General features: G+C 41.8%; 1 protein-coding gene across 4 annotated transcripts in view; it reads right to left on the reverse strand.

The window, feature by feature from the left end:
• LOC140715125 (VPS10 domain-containing receptor SorCS1-like) overlaps positions 1-20,569 on the reverse strand; it is a 1,248,501-nt gene that overhangs the window by 172,590 nt on the left and 1,055,342 nt on the right. For all 4 annotated transcript variants that reach the window (XR_012096067.1, XM_073026870.1, XM_073026869.1 and 1 more), the window contains exons 13-14: positions 16,105-16,196; positions 10,356-10,463 (exon numbers count right to left, since the gene is read on the reverse strand). Coding sequence is in view for 3 of the 4 variants with exons in the window: in XM_073026870.1 (XP_072882971.1) it covers positions 10,356-10,463; positions 16,105-16,196 (200 nt within the window). In the remaining variant the exon portion in view is untranslated. The remainder of the gene's footprint in view (positions 1-10,355; positions 10,464-16,104; positions 16,197-20,569) is intronic.

A 20,569-nucleotide genomic window follows, 5' to 3' on the forward strand; every position in this document is an offset into this window, starting at 1 on the left:
GTGTTGAGCGTCAGAGGAATAGAGGTGAGAGAGCCCATTCTTATCACCTGCTGGCTATCTGATAGAAAGTCCAGGATCCAGCTGCACAAGGCAGGCTGAAGGCTGCGATCTCTGAGCCTGGGGGGGTGGGGGGGGGTGGACTTATGGTGTTGAATGCTGAACTGTAGTCCAAGAACAGCAATCTCACATAAGCATCCTTCTTCTTCAGATGTGTAAGGACGGTGTATAGAGCTGTGGCTATTGCGTTATCTGTCGTTCGGTTATGTTGGTAGGCGAATTGTAGATGGTCCAGTGTGGGTGATAGCAATGCTGCAGATGGAGTCCTTGACCAGCCTCTCAAAGCATTTGCTTATTAGTGAGATGAGGGTGACAGGATGCTGGTAGTTCAGACATGTTAAGCCTTGTTTTAAAAGCAGCCCACTCTGTTTTGATTGCATAGCATGTAGAAAAGTACAGCACAGGACCAGGCCTTTCTTCCTACAAGATCTGTGCCAAACAAAATGTCGAATTAAACCTATTCTCTTCGACCTGTAGGTACAAGAGGTGCTGCAGATGCTGGAAATCCAGAGTAACACAGTCAAAATGCTGGAGGAACTCAGCAGGGCAGTTAGCATCTATGGAAAGGAATGAAAAGTCAACATTTTTTGGCCAAGACCCTTCTTCAGGACTAGAAAGAAAGTGGGAAGAAGCAAGAATAAGAAGGTGGGGGAGGGAAAGGAATGAAAGCTAGCAGGTGACTGGTGAAGCTAGGTGAGGTGGAAAGCGGATGGGTGTAGGAGGGGTACATGTGAAAAGCTGGGAGGTGATAGGTGGAAAAGGTTAAAGGGATGAAGAAGAAGTGAAGAGGTGGGAAGGAAGTAAGAGTGAGGACTGGAAGAAGAAGAGAAGGGGGAAGGCGGAGAAATTGCCAGACATTAAAGAAATCAAAGTTCATACTGACAGTTTGAAGGCTACGCAGACAGAATATGAAGGGCTGCTCCTCCAGCCTGAGAGTGGCTTTGTCATCTTGGCAGTAAAGGAAGCCACGGACTAACTTTTCCTGGAAATTGGGTTTGGGCACTGGGAGATTCTGCATGTTGTGGACAGAGTGAAGGTGCTCAATAAAGCGGCCCCCCCAATCTACGTCGTGTCTCACTGATGTGCAGGAGGCTCCCACCATCCTTCCCCACAGATCTCCCTCCTGACACTTATCACTGGAAACAGAAGTCCATTCGCCTCCTCCCTGACACCATTCAGGGACCCAGACAGCAGGTAGGGATGGGGCAGAAGCCTGACTAAAAAAGTTGTGGTGGGGAAATGGAAGGACCACAAGCTATCAGGAAGTAGGCCTTTCCCTTTCTAGGCATGTTAAAGGCTCTTAGTCCTAAACATTGACTAGTCATTCCCTTCCTGCCTGGCCTGCTGTGTTTCGCCAATCACTTGTGTGTGTTGCTCCTGATTTCCATCACCCGCAGAATCTCCTGTGTCTCAGGGTGAAACAACTGGACAAATGATTATGAAAGAAGGCAAACTAATTTAAGAACCATCTGAGAGAAAGTATCTATAGTCAAGTTGGAGCAGGCATTTGGAAATAATTGTTTGGGTATGGTGGCAGCATCACTGGCGTGGTAGTGTTCAAAATACATTGGATGAAACGAGAGTTATCGGGGGTATCGGTCTTCATTAACTGAAACCACAATGAATGCAACAGGCAGCTGTCTGAGCCATTTGGTATCCATATTGTTTTAATGCAAGGCAGGATTATTATTAGATGTTAAACCAGATTAGCCAGGTACCAGGCTTGTTCAGTTGAGTGACAGTCTGATTAAACTAGATATTTGGCTGAGTTATTGGATGCCAACTAGAAGAGTGCTCCATCTGGGATAGTTGAATATGGGTCAGGGATGGTTAGAAGTAGACTGGATTACTTGGGCGCCAGACTGGGTTTGTCTCAGGGCCAGTCACCATTAACTGGATGCCAGTCTGGGTTAGTTGGGTGTTGAACTAAATCACTGCTCTGCCATTCTGGGTTGATTGGATGCAGGACGGAATTGGTTGGGTTCCACTGTAGGCCAGCTCTGTGCCAGACTGGTTAGCTAGTTGTTAATCTGTGTTATTAGGGTGACAGTGTAGCCTATGGTCTTGGTTAGGTATTAGTCGGGATTGGCTGGCCTGTCTGGATTAGTTAATCTAAAACTGGACTAGATGGATGGTAGCCTAAATAAGATATGTGCCAGACTGTGTTACTTGAGCACTGGATCAGGTTAGTTGGATATCCAAGTGTTTAGTTGGATCCAGTACTGGTTTTGTTCTGTGAGAGACCTGTTCAGTTGAGAACTGGACTGGGTTAGCTGGATGCCATTCTGGGTTAGTTGAATTTCAGAGTAGATTACAAAATCTAGACAAGATTAAGATGCTTTTTATTTGTCACATATAGATTGAAACAAGGGTTGTTTGTATCAAATCAAATCCGTGAAGATTGTGCTGGACCATCAGCAAGCATCACCACAGGGCCAACATAGCACATGCACTACTCATAAACCCTACCCTACGCATCTCTTTGGACAGCGGGAGGAAATTGGAACACCCAGAGGAAACCCACATGGTCACGGGGAGAATGTACAAAGTCCTTATAGACAGTAGTGGGAATTGAACCGCATTCTTACAGCCAATGCTGTAAAGCATTGCGTTCACTGCTACACCACTCTGACCCAATATGTTAATCAGATTGGTATTCATATTGGTTTATTATTGTCAAGTACTAAAGTACAAAAAAAAACTTGTCTTGCATACTGTTCATGCAGAACAAATCATTGCTAGGTTAATTGGTTGCCAGATTGAGTTAGTTGGTTGCCAACGTGGGCCAATTGAATGTCAGGCTGAAATAGATGGATGCCCATTTGTGTTACCCTGTTGAAGTGGGAGCCAGTTCAGATGGGTTAAAATGCAAGTGTGCTAGGACCATCATGTTATCTCTTTACTGTCTACAGTTACTTACAATCTCTTAGGTAAGCTAATTGTCTGTATTTCAGATATCCTGCACAAGCATAGAAATGAACATTACTAATTAAAAATGTGAAACATGCATGAGCAGATTGTCAGATCAGTATTATTTTCAAATCAGTATCATTTCTCAGCAGAAATGCGATTAAAATAAATTGATTAAAGTAACCATTAATAGAATGGCAATTGGAAAGTGCAGGAAGTGTTGGAATTGTATCAAATGAAGCAGCATAAACCATAGGCAGTGTTTCAACCTAGTGACTGTGAGACCTCAGGCTGATTAAAAAGTGGATGATCTGCCAAAGTGTGTGCATTGGTTAAGACATCAATAAATAATTAAGTGCTATTCAATCTTAAGAAAACTTCTTCAACCTGGGCTACATCTCAAATTGACCTAAGCTGATTAACTGGGACTTATTAATTACCTCCAAGTTCCTTCAGGTGAGTTGGGAGGTTGTGGATGTATGTAAGCTCATCTATCAAGAACTTACTTTGTGTGGGAACAGGTTTAGGATCAGTTATTACCTCTGACCCACCAGGCTGTTGACCAGAGGGGATGACTTCACTCAATCTTTGCACATCAGTTGTTGTCAGACCTGTTGGGTGTGGCCTTTCATTGATTTATTTGTGTTTGTTATATTTGCTGTGATTGTCCACAAGGAAAGAATTGTATCTGGTGATATATATGTACATTGATAATAAATTTACTTTAAACAATGAACTCAGACTCAATTACTGCTATTTCTTACATAACCAAACACAAGTAAAAACAGCGAATTATTCCAGTTTTTGCTGTGGACTTTTAACATTTCCCTCTGAGCTTTTCAAGGATTTCCAACCTGTTGACATTTGCCTCCACTAGTGAAGAATAGAAGGTAGGTACCAAGTATAGTCAGAGGCTATATTGTGCTATTATTCAAAAATAGCACAAGTACATTGAAATAACAACACTTACAATGCCTCTTAAAAGAGGAAATTATCTTAAGAATTGAAAATTTTGTGAATAAAAAAAACCCTACTAAGCAAGAAAAGTGAGGGAAAAAAAGAAACCCATTGGAGGTACAACCCTGGAGCTATGCGTCATGCAAAAAGCTTCTAAAAATAAACATCAAACTGCCAACAAGAAAAAAAGATATATCAAAAAAAAATTATATTTAGATCGTGGAGGAAATCTACCAGTTAACTGAAATGATAATAACGAGCAAATGAGCCCCATCTCTTCTCAAAATCAAATAAAGGTTCAAAGGTTCGACTTCTAATTTTCTCCAGCATCACTTGATAGAACCATTTCTGAATGGACAATGGCCAACTCAGTAGTTTTGCTGTCAAATTGCACCTATTTTTAAATTTAATTTATATGTATGTAACACCCTGGTTATGATTTCTACTGCTATGCTATGGGGTAGATAACATCAGCATTTTCTGTAAAAGCAGTGTGCCATGTTGGAAAGTGTGTTTCAGCTTCGGCTAAAGATAAGGACACATGTTGTCCAACTTGGGAATGTGAGTCAACCAATCAGGTTTGTGGGTTGTGACAGAAAGTTCTAAGGAGTTGTGGGGTAATGTTTTCTGCAGGAGAGAATTGGGTCCGTGGTTTTTAGCAGGAGCTGCGGAGAAGGGAAGATGCCATAGAATGCCTTTGGAAAGGAAGTCTCCGTTGCACAAAATGTTTTGTGCTAATGACTGGATCCAAGGAGAAAGGGCCAATACTTCTGAGAGAGAGCCCATTGATTCCAGATGGATTTCGAGAGAAATTCGGAATGTGGTGTGTGCTTTCACCAATACCTTGGGTCCAGTGCGTGAGTAAAGACAACTCAGGATGAACTCCAACTTCACGTGCACATTGGACTGGTTTAACTGTAATGGGCCCTTTTATTTTTTTTCTTTTCTCTTTCCTAGTATCTGTTGCATAAGGCTGATGTGTGTGTTTCTTCATAATTCTATGCGGTGTATGATCTGTTATTTCTTGCCGACCCACAATCGTGTATGGGCAGTACTTACACAGTATTTGCTCAAATCGAGGATTCTGTAATTGGAACATCATGACGATCCTGTTTGGGTGAACTCCATACTTACATTGTTTGTGACAGGTGGCTTTCTCACCGCAGTCACATGGCTGTTAGCAGAGCCCGCTAATGAGCCAAGTTTGCACACGGGCCCGGTGAGGGGGTTACATATCTATATGTCTTTTTATAATTTATGATATTTTTATGTATTGCACTATAATGCTGATGCAAAACAACAAATTTCAGAACATGCCAGTTCAGTGATATTAAATCTAATTCTGATTCTGAACATGCATAGTCTTTTCAACTTTCCCGATCTGAATTGCAGGGAAGGAAAGATAATCAGAGAGACACACTGAATGAATAATGTAGTGCTGGGTATCCGCATGGTTTGTTCTGGGAGGGCTGTGAAATTGTTACACATCATTCGTACAGACTGAGCCCTGTACACTTGTGTTATAAACCTAGATAAAAATATCACCCAAGCTTAAGAGACAAAGAGCAATTGGTGGAGATGTAGAAGAGGCCATTGCCCATTTTACACTGTCACACATAGTCAAGATCAGCCCCAAGCAATTTGTGGAACCATAAGGTGCTGCAGAGAAGTGTCCAATTTGGTCTAAAAATCTGTCAGTATTTTCCAACTGGTGCTTGGTTTGACTGTCTCTGTTCAGTGGGTGGCAAGAATTGGGCATTCAGTCCAAGAGTGTTAGTGAGAAGTGGTTCTAGGAATATCAGAATAGGATTACACAGGAAAGTGGGGAGAGAGCAAGATCAGGTCAGCACAGGCTTGAGGAGTTCTTGCAGTTAATTTCCTCTTGCCTTTACTGGTCACTGCAGGTTCCACTTCTGCTCTTTTGAAGCTATTTCGTTAGCTGTAAGGGCTGATAGGCTGTTGTGAAATGCAGCATGAGCCCACACCAAAGCTGAGGTGGCAAGAATAAAGGTAGCATTTGCTTAGCATGAAGCTGAAATGCTAATTGAAAAAGCTTGTATAAACACCGAGAAAGCACACAGAGACATGGAAAAAGTTCGTGTCGAAGCTACAGAGTGTGCGCAAGAGCAAGCATGAAGCTGAGGCTGTCTTAGCAGAGACAAAGGTGTATGAAGCAGCAGCTGACTTAGACAGTGGAGGTCATCTCTCTCGGAAGAGCTGACCATGGGTACTAGTCTAATGCAATATAGTTGCTCAAGACGATGAAATCAAAGCAGCAAAGACAGGAACCAGCTTCACACCAAATTTTTACCCATCCTTCCTCCTGAGCTTGCATCCTCTGCTTCAGATATAACCCCAAAGAATGGTAAATCTACATTTAAGGTACAAATTGAGAAGTGCCCAAAGTCATCCAACTTGGAAACACATTGGTGCTCACCGCTTAAGAGCAAACAAGGGCTGAACAGTGCACCAAGTGCATTACCTTTCATCCTTTCAATGGCACTAAATTGAATTGAACTGAACTGAACTGAATTGACTTTAGTACTTGCATCCTTCATATACATGAGGAGTAAAAATCTTTATGTTATGTCTCTGTCTAAATGTGCAATGTGTAATTTATAGAAATTTGTAATAAATGGTATATACAACAGGACAGTCAATATAATGTGAAAAACAATTGTATCAGTATGAATTAATCAGTCTGATGGCCTGGTGGAAGAAGCTGTCCCGGAGCCTGTTGGTCCTGGCTTTTATACTGCGGTACCGTTTCCCAAAGGGTAGCAGCTGGAACTGTTTGTGGTTTTGGGGTGATTCGGGTTCCAGTGATCCTTCGGGCCTTATTTACACATGTCTTTGTAAATGTCCTGAATAGTGGGAAGATCACTAGGCGCTAGGCTGTCTGCACCACTCTCTGCAGAGTCTTGCGATTGAGGGGAGTACAGATCCCATACCAGGCAATGATGCAGCCAGTCAGGATGCTCTCAGTTGTGCCCCTGCAGAAAGTCCTTAGGAATTGGGGGTCATACCAAACTTCTTCAACCGTCTGAGGTGAAAGAGGTGCTGTTGTGCTTTTTCTCACCACACAGTTGGTATGCACAGACCACGTGAGATCCTCGTTGATGTGTATGCCAAGGAACTTAAAGCTGTTCATCCTCTCAACCCCAGATCCATTGATGTCAATAGGGGTTAGCCTGTCTCCATTCCTCCTGTAATCCACAACCAGCTCCTTTGTTTTTGTGACATTGAGGGAGAGGTTGTATCAGGGTGATGACTTCTCTGTAGGCTCCTTTGTTATTATTTAATATTAGGCACATCAGTGTATTATCGTGCAGACCAACTGCTCAGCCCTCTCTTGCTGTCCCAGCTGTGAAGATAAATCACCTTTGGACATTGAGATGCTGAGTCTGGAGAGAGAAGCCCTGAGGCAGAGTCAATCCAAATGTGGACAAGACTGTCATGTGGAGAGTCCGATGAGAGTAGCAAGGGGAACTGGAGAAGCAGTAACAATATATTTCAGTGTACAGATGGAGTCTCAGTGCAGCAAACACCAGTGGCCTCCAGGAAACTGAGCCAAGAACTATTGACACTTCAGAAGAAGTAGACCCAGATACAGGTGTAAATTCAGGGCAGCACCCTGGGCTGTTGATTCAGCATACGTCAGGGGGTCAATTGAGCATTCTTCAGCTTCTTCCCCATGCATTCTAAAGACATGTTCTGGGACACAGAAGTTGTCAGAAGTAGAGCCAGTGGATTTGTCATGGGGTCAATGGGAGGGGAGATCTGCTTACTCCTGTGAGCTCTCACTGAGTGTGACCAGGGTGAAATCCCATCTCCTGAAGCTGCACATGTCATTCACACCATACCATTCACATCGCTGACAAGATGCCACACTTCACCCTTCTGCTAAGATCCTCCCCTTGCTTGCCAGAGAGACCATCCATGCATATTATTTATTTATTGATTGATTGGTTGCGATGCCATGCCACCCAGCAACTCTCGATTTAATCCTGGTCTAATCACAGGACAATTTACAATAAACAATCAACCTATCAACTGGAATGTCTTTGGACTGTGGGAGGAAACACACAGTCATGGGGAGAAAGCTAAACTCCCTACAGAGAGCAGCAGGAATTGAATCCAGGTCACTGGTACAGACTGCACTATCATGCTGCCCTGTGGACAGCACAATGATCATCCTGATACACCTCATGGTCAATGTCTAGGCCTGGGTTGAGTCATAGTGGGTGAAGGCTGGCTTGCTGGTGCTCAGCAGCCCACAGTCTGCGCACTTAAGACTAATGTCCTGCAGAATAAGCATTTCATACCCTGTGAGAGTAAAACTGTATTTACATGAAGAGAAGATTGTAGGAGTAGTCAGACAGCCTTAGCAATGTCTGGCACATTTGTAAGCAACCTCTCAGCGCAGAGCAACTGAATCGGGAAAAGGTTAGAATCCGTCTTGCTGTTCAAAGACAGGTGAATGCAGAGGATGTGCACTGCATCACAAAGCAGGGGCCTCTTCCAATCCAAAGTTACTGTAGTGAACTCTGTCCCTTTCATGGTGACGGTGGGTTGGAGGATGTATTAATAAACACACATTAGAGGTACCTTACTCAATCGTCAGTCTGGGTTAGCACCGGTCTACCCATCAGACATTCCCACACCAGTCTGCTCATCCGACATTACCATGGGGAAGTCCGTCATTAAAGACGATGTTTTTGAAGTGAGAACGCTTAAAGGCTGTGCAGTAATACTGCTTCAAGACTTGTCTCTGAGACTGCCAAAGACTTCATGAAATGATTATTTGATTTTTAGTTTCAGTAATTAAGTTTGATATCGTGGATGTTCATTTTGAAAAAAAACATCACTTCCTGTTTGTAAACTGTGTTTTACATCATTTCCTGTGTGGGTTAATTGGAAGCACATGTGGTAGAAAGACATCCATCTCCATTGGCTCCTTTCATCTCCATCTCTATTTGCCCTTGAAATAGCAATATCTTTTCTCATTAAAATCCCTGAAGAAAGCTTCCTGCTCAGGTGATTAACTCTCTGCATAACTTTGTATGCAATGCACTCCAAATGCAGTAGAGGTAATATTTAAGTAATATTGTAAATACATTGTTTGATTAAGCATTCTTTGTTGTTTACATAATTCATTATGGGTTATATGTAAAAGTATGTGAATGGCATACGTTATCACACAACCAGGTTAGAACTGCACACCTCACTAAAAGTAAGTAAAAAGTAGACATGTAATTCCTAGGTCTGTGTTTTTCTTTTTTTATTAGTTGTATGTTCTGTTGACAAACTTTAACAGATTGAGTAGACAGCCAGAATGCTTTTCCCAGGGCTGAACTGGATAGCATGAATTTAAGGCGACAAGGTGTAATTTCAAAGAAAATGTGGCAACAGTGTAATGGGTGCTGGGGTGGTAGTAGAGGCAAATACAATGGAAGCACTTAGGTAGACACATAAGTATGAAGAAAATGAAGGGATACGAACCTGAGTTGGCAGAATGGGCTCATCTACGGTACTACGATACAGCATAGATACAGGTCCTCTGGCCCAACCAGTCCATGTTGACCTCAGTGCCCACTAAGGTAGTTCCCAATTTCCTGTGTTCAGCACTTATTCCCGCCTCTCCATGTACACATCCAATAGTGGCACTGTAGTCTAGCGGCTATCATAATGTTTTACAGAGCCAGCAACTGCAATTGAGTTTCAATTCCAACTTCAGTCAGTAAGGAGTTTTCACATTCTCCCCACAGCTGCGTGGTTTTCCTCTGACTGCTCTGACCTCCTCCCACATTCGGAACATGGATGGGTTAGGGTTAGGATAAGTAAGTTGTGGACATGTTACATTGGTGCTGGAAGTGTGGCACCCCAGCACATCCTCAGACTGTATTGATCGTTGATGCAAACAATGCATTTCACTGTAGGTTTCAGTGTTTCGATGTACTTATGACAAATAGAGCTAACCTTTCTTAAATGATACTACTGTACCAGCCTCAACTACTCTATTCAGCAGCTCATTCCTATACTCAGCACTCTCTGCATTTAGTAGGTGTTTAATTACTATTTTAGTTAGTTCAGCAGAACATTGAGGGCCAAAAGGCCCATACCTGTGCTGTATCATTCTATGTTTAGTGTCCTCCTACATCATAACAGTTCAAAAGCATTTTCTAACATCCTTTGAGAAGCACTGCAACATATCGCCAGTCAATCATGGGTTATGGAATTAATTTAGAAAGCGTAATACGACACCCTAATTCCCCAATGTAGCACCTACCCTCTGTCCACAGATGACACATATCAAAGCACCTCATTCTTTATTCTTTCACTGCAGACCCAATGATAAAACAATGGTCATTTAAAAAGTTAATTTCCAATAGCTTAAGACGGCATTAGTGAAGTAAAATATCTCTACTCACGTCATTACCAGAGTTTCCTCTCCGGGTTCACCCAGAACTCCATCTACGAAGAGAGGAACTGAGGTGAAGCTGTATTTACTCCAGGATCTCCCTTCATCAAAGCTCAGCCTAGTTAAAACAATCAAATAATGACAGGAGTGTTATACAGGCATAGTAATGATGGGAGCAAAAAGCCTTGAGTGCATCAAATGAATTACGTTTAACTCACTACTTGCTAAGTGGATAGCTTACCAAGCTTATCAATAGCTTTATGATTGACTAAATTTTAAAAAGAGGTTCAGTTCTGATAGGACCTCCTGTCATCACTATAGGAACTGTAGCCTACCCATGAAAACAGTACACTGGTGAGAGATGGCAGTGCAGGATTTAGATCTGTTAGGAATCCTAGATTTACATAAAGATTCGTTCATTGAAAAGCAAGACAGACACAAAATTCAAGAGGAACTCAGCAGGTCAGGCAGCATCTATGGAAATGAATAAACATTCGTCGTTTCGGGCTGAGACCCATCTTGATCAGTCAATCTGATCAATCGTTTGAGTTAACTTTTCCACTAGCCCTCTCTATCAATTACCTCAGTCATTGAAATACTTTAAACAACTTTTAATAATCTTATATACATTGTAATTATGAACATTTTATTCCATATCCACGTTAACCTCTTAACAATTTTTACATAATTCTTTTAATAAGCACTACCTCACTATTATTGAATTATTTTTGCACTACTTATTTAATGTATATATTTCTTATTGTAATTTATCATTTTTTTCTGTCTTGCACTATACTGCAGCCACAACATAACAAATTTCATGGTGTATGTCAGTGATATTGAACCTGATTCATTCTGCATCATGTTTGAGTGTTACTGTTTTGTGTTGCATACCATGTCATTAAATTCTTCATACATGCAAATGTATATGGTGAATAAAATTAACCCTGACCCTCAAAACAGCTGTGCCAGACCCTTAAAAGGTAAACAGTTCCATATTTTTATTCAGGAGTGAGATTAATCTCAATCTTTTTATAAATGAAATGGATTGTTTACAGAAGAGCTTAGAAACTGTTTGGAGCTGCACGGGTAGCCTGAAAAGACGAGATAAATTGTTGTAAGAGCTTCAACGAATGGTATCCAGTTACCTATCACAAATAAATCTCAAACTGCAGTGCAGAAAAAAAATCACCCAGCAAGTTCAGGTGAAGAAGGTTCTTTGCACCACCTGCTCATACCTCACAGCTGTCAACACGAATCCCTCGCAATGTCAGCTCGGCTCTGCAAAGAGATCTAACTCAGACAGCCAGTGTAACTGTCAACAACCATGCAGTTTTAAACAAGGCTTAAAGCACAGAGAGTGAATACTCTTCCACTCTTAATGGAGAAAGAAAGCAAAAGAACCTCTTTAGTTAAGAAGTTTGCCATACAACCCTTTCCAGAGGTGTTTACACTACGGTTACACTACTAATACCAGTGCTAGACTAATGATGCAGAGGCCTAGATGAACAATGTGCTCAATAGCTTACCATGGAAAACTGGGAATTTTTGCATAGTTAATTACTCAAAGAAGAAAATGGAATCCACTGTAGTATCCAAGAAAATATTTAATTGTCACAAAATCCCTTCCAATGCCCTTGAAAGGAAGGGAACCTGATGACTTTACCTGATCAGGCCTGTATGTAAATCCAATCCCACTGCCCTCTGAATGACTATAAAACTATAAGATACAGGATCAGAATTGGGCCATTCAGCCCATCAAATTACTCCACCATTCCATCACGCCCGATTCATTATCCCTCTCAACTCCATTCTCCTTCCTTCTCCCTGTAACGTTTGATGAACTAATTAATCAAGAACCCATCAAACTCCATTTTACATGACTTGGTCTCTGCAACCATCAGTGGCAATGAATTCCAAAGATTCACCACTTTCTACCTGAAGAAATGCTTCCTTATCTCTGTTCTCAAGGAACATCCCTGTATTCTGAGGTGGTGCCCTCTGAGGCTCCCCCACTACAGGAAACATCCCCTCCACATCCAGCTTAGTATATAGCAAGACAACCATTTCCAGTAAGAGTGATGGGCAACAAATGCTGGATTGTCCAATGAGAGATACATTCCACAAATAGATCGAAAAACAACTTAGCTGATTTGTACACCATTTGCTTTTCCTCTTGCTGTTATCTGGCTTAAACCTATGTCTTTCTCACACCTCAGATTTGAAATGAGTCATTAGAAAACAGAGAACAAGACATCTAGAGTGGAATTGGATAAAGCTTGGCAGAGCAGATGGGCCTCTGAGGAGGACAAAATGGTGATGTCAGGTGTTTGTGAGGCGGTTCCAGGGAGAAGGGTGGAACAGAGTAAATGCTCTGCCTTTTGTGGGTTGTGAAGCAAATGAAACATGGGTCACGGGGGAAGGAGGATGTACTACAGCTAGTTTCAGGAGTGGTAATGGAGGTTATGCAGAGGTGGAAAGATAGACCTGGATGAAATTGTAAGAGAACAAAGCAAGGGTGAGAGATTTCTCACCAATGCACTCTGGGACTGGCAGCTAACTGGTCATCAGAGCTGCACTACTCATTGAAGGTCTGGAGTAAAACCTGTGCAAAATCATTTAAATGTACAGCATGGAAACAAGGCCTTTCAGCACAACTCATCCATACTATCCAGTGGGCACCCAGCTGGACCAGTGCTGACCTAGTGGTATTCTCATCTAAAATTTGGCATGACATCATCTGCTGTGGCAGACTGGATGCAGATCTACTCTATCCTTAGGCTCGGAATTGTACAGGAGACTGAGCTTACAGTCAACAGATGCAGACTCAAATATAGTGCCATGCTTGAAGATGAAGCATGGTATGGTAGAATAGCAAGTGGTTAGCGCCTTGCTTTACAGCACCAGCAGCAAGATCAGGGTTCAATTCCTGCCACTGTCTGCAAGGAGCTGTATGTTCTCCCCATGACTGCGTGGGTTTCCTCCGGGTGCCCACATTCCAAAGACACAGGGCTTAGGGGTCATGAGTACAGGTAGTGGTCAAGCATTGTTGGCGCTGGAAGCGTGGCAATATTTGTGGGCTGCCTAGCACAATTCTTGATGATTCGACTTGATGCAAATTATGCATTTCACTAAATGTTTTGATGTACCAAATAAAGTCTCCCTCTCTCTCCCTCTCAAACACAGTATCTTGGCCAAGAGTGAAAGACCGTTATCTACACTGGTGTCTCAGAGACAGGTTGATGTCTCGGTGACCCAAGTCCTGTGTCTAATTTGCCAGGCCCTGCATAGTTGGTTGGACGTGAATACCAAAATAGAGAAAGGCATCGTATATATATTTGTAAGGAGCATACACAAAAGACATGCTTCAATCTGGCATTTCTTGCAAAGCAGGGAACTCTCTGCAGAGGCAGAACCCATCCAGTAGCTGAGAGTCAGTTCTGGAAATAACTTGCACAACCCTAATCACTACCTCATCATAGCAACGCTATGATTACATTGATCACTTTGCCCTATAGTGGATGTCTTTTTTCTGATTGTATTCTTTCTTGGAAAGGAACTATAAAATTATGCATAAATTGCATTTGTTTTCCTGTGAATGCTGTTTATCTGGTGCTATGTGCCTGTGATGCTGCTGAAGGTAAGATTTTCATTGCAGCTGTGCATACATACATTTGCATATATGACAAGTAAAGAGTGGCCATTTGATTTGAATAGATCTGACAGACTTCAGGCTCACTGTGAATCGAGTTAAAGACTAGAATTCCCCATAGGTTCCGTTCTGGATTGATCTGGCCAAAACTCCATCAGCTTTCAATTTGTAACTCTGTTATCAGATAGAGGGTTAGGTTGAAGGTATGATTAAAAGAGTCCATCTAGCAATTGGCATGGGTGGAATCGCTCGAGTTGTCATTCTATCAGCCACCTCACAGCGAATGCAGACGGAAGCAATGAAGCAAGCCTTTGATTGTGTTTTAAATATTTATTCTAGACCGTGAATGTCATTGAGCAGTCTGGTGTTTATTTCTTATCCGTCACTGCCCCTGAGAAGCTGGGAATGACCCACCTCCTTATCCATATGGTGAAGGAGGTCCCACAGTGTGCCAGAGAGCATCATAAGATGGGCATTGGGAAAATGTTGCTTCAAACGTAAACAACTCGGTGGCAGAAGGGGGTGCGATCTCACCTAATTTGGCTTTTGAATTGCTACTAAACTGAGAGGAACTAAGCAGAGAACTTTGAGATTTGATTTGCAATGGTTCTTCCAAAACCTCTTAATTTCTCCTTCTCAAACTACCTTTCAATACCCCTGATGTTTTTGTATTACTCCATTGAAGGCATTTTGAAAACAAAATGCATTGGGCAAATCAAATAACATAGCATGTCTAGAGTTGTTGATTGTGGAAAAAATTATCTTCATGTATCTATTTAAAAACTTCTGTATGGCAAAATTTATGTCAAATATAGATTGTGGAACAAGAAACACTTCTTCCCCAGGGGTAACAAAACTTTTGGAAGAGAAGGCCAACTCCATTGAGTGAGAGTCAGTGTTAGTAGATTATGAGAAAAGGTATAAGTACGTTTCTGGGACTCAAAGCCCAGAGTCTTTGACAGGGATGAGTTGGACAGGCCAGGGCTTTGGAGTAACACACGAGGAACACAATAGGGCTGGTTGCACTTATGGAGGGAAATGGACAGTTGATGTTTCTGATTGAGACCTCTTATCTATACTAGGAGTTGAACTTTAAAGACAAGAATTTTATTTGATGAAGCATAGGAGTTTGATGCTTTGTGAACCATACAGAGGTATATAAAATCAGCAGTGGCAACAATTGGGAATCAAAAGCTAAACGGCATGGGCTTAAAGTGAGAGTGGAAAAAATTAAAAGGCACCTGAAGGGCAACTTCTTCATATACAGGTTACTGCATATATGGAACGAGCTGCCAGAGGAAGTGGATGCAAATATAATAACATTTAAAAGGCAAATGGACAGGTAGATGTGTAGAAGGTGCTTAGAAAAATATGGATCAAATATAAGTAAATGGGTCTGGCTTAGATGAACATCTTGGCTGGCATAAGCAAGTTGTTTCTGTGCTGACTTTATGACTATAACTTCTATAAGGCTTTTGTGAAAAGAGACACAATTGGTTTCTAACACAATATAATGCTTTGCAAATCACAAATGAAGATGCAAGTTGGAGCAAAACAGTCAGATTTAGTGCAATATCACCATTTTCCATCACAATTCTATTTAAAAGACCACAAGCATTTTGAAAATAATTTTTATTCCAATTACTCTCTCCATTTTTTTGAGAAGGATACCTGCAGTTTTACTCCAAACAAAATTCTATGATGTGTTTCCTGTTTATTGAAGAGAGATGGAAGCCAGAAAGCAGAAAGACAATCCAACCGGGACAAGATATAACTGATGGAGTTTAGAAGCAATAGAATGTATGAATGGAGCATTTGTAAATTGTGTTGGAAGTTGGGGATATTGGAAGTAGATGATATGGATATGGGCAGGACAGGATCCTGGAGATCCATAAGGATCTGAGTGCAGACAAAACTGTGGGAAATGGGACATCAGCACAAATCCTGTTAATGGGAACAAAGAATGAGTAGTTTTAGAGTATGGGAGAATTGGGTATGGAATCATATTGCAAGTAAGAAGGCAAAGCTGTGCACAGTTCTCTAAATATGATCTCATTAAGGCCATATATAATTGCAGATTAGCTGGGATGATAAAAGCTGCAATTACCACAGATGCCGGATTGGTTGTGGTGTGTGTTTAATGGCCACCAAAGCACCACCTTGATCCAGAAATAAAACGCTGTGCTCCTCTTCAAATATCTGGGTATTGGGGGGAAAACACAGTGAGATTAATGTCAGTCAGGTAGAGATGGGAACATATGACAGAATCATCCATTAGCTTAAATTGAAGAAAAATAGATTAACAGCTTTAACAAATCAAATGAAAATTGTTATGTCAGTGCAAATGGAAAAGTTTGTTTTACATCTCCTAAAGAACTTTGATAGTGAAGCTCAATGCATGTTAGAAATCCAAATACCAGAAAAACATTACTGTTGGCTCAACACCATCAAAGCATGAATTCTGAAGGACAGTTTACAGAAATAATCTATTAGAGAAAGACAAATGGTAACTGAGGCAGTAGATACTACATTGAATAAAGCATTCATTAAACTGAATCAAGTAATTGTGAAACGAAGCGCTCCACTGAACTTTGACCTAACCACAAATGTCCATTGTTATGGAATTAATAACTGAAATATATTTATAACAAACTAAAAGGTAACATGAATAGAGAAAACATAAATGTGAATATCGCTCCCTCACTGTAGTGAGCTGGGATGACAAATCCTCATCTAATGCAAAAAGAAAATTAAGAGATTGTCAATTTTGCCAATCCGAGTAGGTCCATTTATATGTTTTGTTTAATCCATGTTAGTGTTAAGATAAATATGATTTCTATTTTGGTGGATGTTTCTGTCTGCGCAAATTCAGGTTTATAATTCCCTCTCTAATATTCATTATGAGAGATGTATTACTTACACTCCCAGTAGAAATATGTTGATTTTGCTCTATTAAAATATAATACAACATTCTCAACTTTACTACTCTAAAATGTCCAACCAAAAAATATTTCAGTAAAATAGAAATGCACTGTTTAAAACCACATTTTCAGCCTAATTGGCTCATGTAATAACTAAATTACTTATAGTTAGAATAACATTGAACTTGGTACACCCAGGACATAAAGATTTTTTTTCTCATTTCTCCAAGAGGGATAGCCATTAGCTTAATGATTTACAGTGCCAGCAATCCGGGTTCAATTCCTACTGCTCTCGGTAAAGAGCTTGTACACTCTCTCTGTGACTGTGTGGGTTTCCTCCAGGAGCTCCACTTTCCTCCCACATCCCAAAGACGAAGGGTTTACTAGGTTAGTTGGTCACCAAGGTGTATTCGTTGTGCTGGAAGAGCCTGCTACTGTGTGGGATCTCTAAATAAATAAAAAGCTGAATTCATAGTGTGCATTGGCCCCATCCCGTGTGGTGCTAATGTGCTACATGTTAAGAGTTAGCACAAGTTCAAATTTAAGATTAATTGTTATTCAACCATACACAAGCAAACAAAACAGCGTTCCACTGGGACTAAGGAGCAATATACAGTCACATACAACACATAGCACATATAATTATGATCGCAGAAAACATAGTTGCAAAAAAAAATTAAATAATTAATTATATAGTCCAAGACCCAGAGTATCATGCCCTGTAGATTGATGGTGCATGGATGTTGTCCTGGAGTCATGTTTCCGCAAGACCATTCTGCAGCAGTACCTCATTTCACACAAGTGCAGCCACAATCCAGCTTGTCCTCCTGGGAGTGAACACTGGAGGGGCTAGCCCCTAGCCAAGTACAGAATCCAGTGGCACACAGCAAGCTCCAGCATCTCCTTCACTGGGGACCACAAGAGACAATCCCTAGGCACATTCGCCTTGGCCACAAAACAACCAAGGCATCTCAGCTCCCCTGCCATTACTTTCACCAATAAACCAGTGGATCAGACTTGCAGTATTCTACTTATCAAAGTCCAACAGGGTCTTGCGATCACAAGAAACATGCCCGAGCAATCATTTCCACCACCAGCTGGATCACACACTGCCTGGGAACTTGAAGTTGGCTGCAACAGGTCAAGCTCCAACACTGTCCAATAACTCACCAGCGGGGTAGACCTGCCATACTTGATGTTTCATATTTAATGGAAGCAGAAACTATCTATTCTGCTTAGTTCGATTGAAAATGCTCTATAATTTTGAATGTGAATTTTCACTCTAATTCACAGGCTGACCAAATTATTAGTATTGTAGTAATGTCTAGGGCCATACTTCTTTCATGGGCTGTATATATTAGGCAAAATATTTGAAGGGCTGAATAAACCATGAATTCAGCAATCAATTAACCATATAACCATATAACAATCACAGCACGGAAACAGGCCATTCCGGCCCTCCTAGTCCATGTCGAACTCTTAATCTCACCTAGTCCCACCTACCTGCACTCAGCCCATAACCCTCCACTCCTTTCCTGTCCATATACCTATCCAATTTTACCTTAAATGACACAACTGAACTGGCCTCTACTACTTCTACAGGAAGCTCATTCCACACAGCTATCACTCTCTGAGTAAAGAAATACCCCCTCGTGTTTCCCTTAAACTTTTGCCCCCTAACTCTCAAATCATGTCCTCTCGTTTGAATCTCCCCTACTCTCAATGGAAACAGCCTATTCACATCAACTCTATCTAGCCCTCTCAAAATTTTAAATTCTTCTTAAAGACTGGAATACTGTACAGGCTTCATGGATGTTGATGGATTGTTTATTTGGAAAGTAAGGGAAATACCGCTTTTTCCCTTATAAGGGAGAAAGAGAGCCTGTGGTATGTTGAATACCGGGTGAATGAGTAGTCTTTGGGGTGCTGCAAGTCTGTGTCTTTATTGATGCTTTGCTGCATGCTTGAGTGCTCAGTGCAGATGCTTTTTTGCTGGTGGGGGACAGGGTCATCGCATTGCTGCTGATAGGGGAGCGGGGGAGCTTTGGGGTTCTAACATTTAATTGTCATTCATTCTCTGGGGCACTCCTCTGTTTTCATGGATGTTTGCCAACGCCTTCACCATCGTTTTGGGAGATTTTAACCTGGCCAGTCTGAAAAAAATCACTGAGCAACTACCATCAACAGATCACTTGCAATACCAGAGGAAACAACACACTGGACTATTGCTACACCACCATCAAAAATGCCTACCGTGCTATTCCACACCATCACTTCGGGAAGTCTGATCACCTAGCTGTACTTCTACTCCCTGAGTATAGGCAGAGACTGAAGACTGCAGCACCAGTAGTGAGGACCAAGAAGGTATGGACAAGGGAAGCACAGGAGCGCCTATGGACTACTTTGAATCAGGGGACTGGACTGTATTCAGAGATTCATCTTCGAACCTGGATGAGTATGCTGCAGTTGTTACCGACTTCATTAAAACCTGTGTGGATAAGAGAGTGCCCTCAAAGACTTATTGTACATTCCTAAACCAAGAGCTGTGGATGAACCAGGAGGTACGTCATCTGCTGAAGGCTAGATCTGTGGCATTCAAATCTGGGCACCCAGACCTGTACCAGAAAACCAGGTATGATTTGCAGAGAGCTATTTCAAGGGCAAAGAGACAATTTTGAATGAGGTTGCAGGCGACATCAGATACACAGCAACTCTGGCAGGGTCTGCAGGGTATTACTTCCAACAAAGCAAAACCCAATAGCATTAATGGCAGCAATGCTTCACTACCAGATGAACTCAATGCCTTCTATGCCCGCTTTGAAAGGGAGAACTTAACTACAGCTGTGAAGATCCCCGCTGCACCTGATGACCCTGTGATCTCCGTCTCAGAAGCTGATGTTAGGCTGTCATTAAAGAAAGTGAACCCTCGCAAGATGGAAGGTCACGATGGAGTACCCAGTAAGGATCTGAAAACCTGTGCCAACCAACTAGCGGGAGTATTCAAGGGCATTTTCAACCTCTCACTGCAACGGGCAGAAGTTCCCACTTACTTCAAAAAAGCAACAATTATACCATTGCCTAAGAAAAATAATATGGGCTGCCTTAATGACTATCATGCGGTAGCACTCACATCTACAGTGATGAAATGCTTTGAGAGGTTGGTCATGACTAGACTGAACTCCTGCCTCAGCAAGGACCTGGACCCATTGAAATTTGCCTATCGCCACAATAGGTCAGCAGCAGATGCAATCTCAATGGCTCTCCACACGGCTTTAAACCAGCTGGATAACATAAAAACCTACATCAAGACGCTGTTCATCGACTATAGCTCAGCATTTAATACCATCATTCCCATAATCCTGATTGAGACGTTGCAGAACCTGGGCCTCTGTACCTCCCTCTGCAATTGGATCCTTGACTTCCTAACCGGAAGACCACAATCTGTGCGGATTGGTGATAACATATCCTCTCACTGACGATCAACACTGGCACACCTCAGGGGTGTGTGCTTAGCCCACTGCTCTCCTCTCTATATACACATGACCGTGTGGCTAGGCATAGCTCAAATACCATTTATAAATTTGGTTACAATACAATCAATGTTGGTAAAATCTCAGGTGGTGACAAGAGGACGTACAGGAGTGAGATATG

The sequence above is a fragment of the Hemitrygon akajei genome, chromosome 23 (genome assembly GCF_048418815.1).
Source record: "Hemitrygon akajei chromosome 23, sHemAka1.3, whole genome shotgun sequence".
Classification (NCBI taxonomy): Eukaryota; Metazoa; Chordata; class Chondrichthyes; order Myliobatiformes; family Dasyatidae; genus Hemitrygon; species Hemitrygon akajei.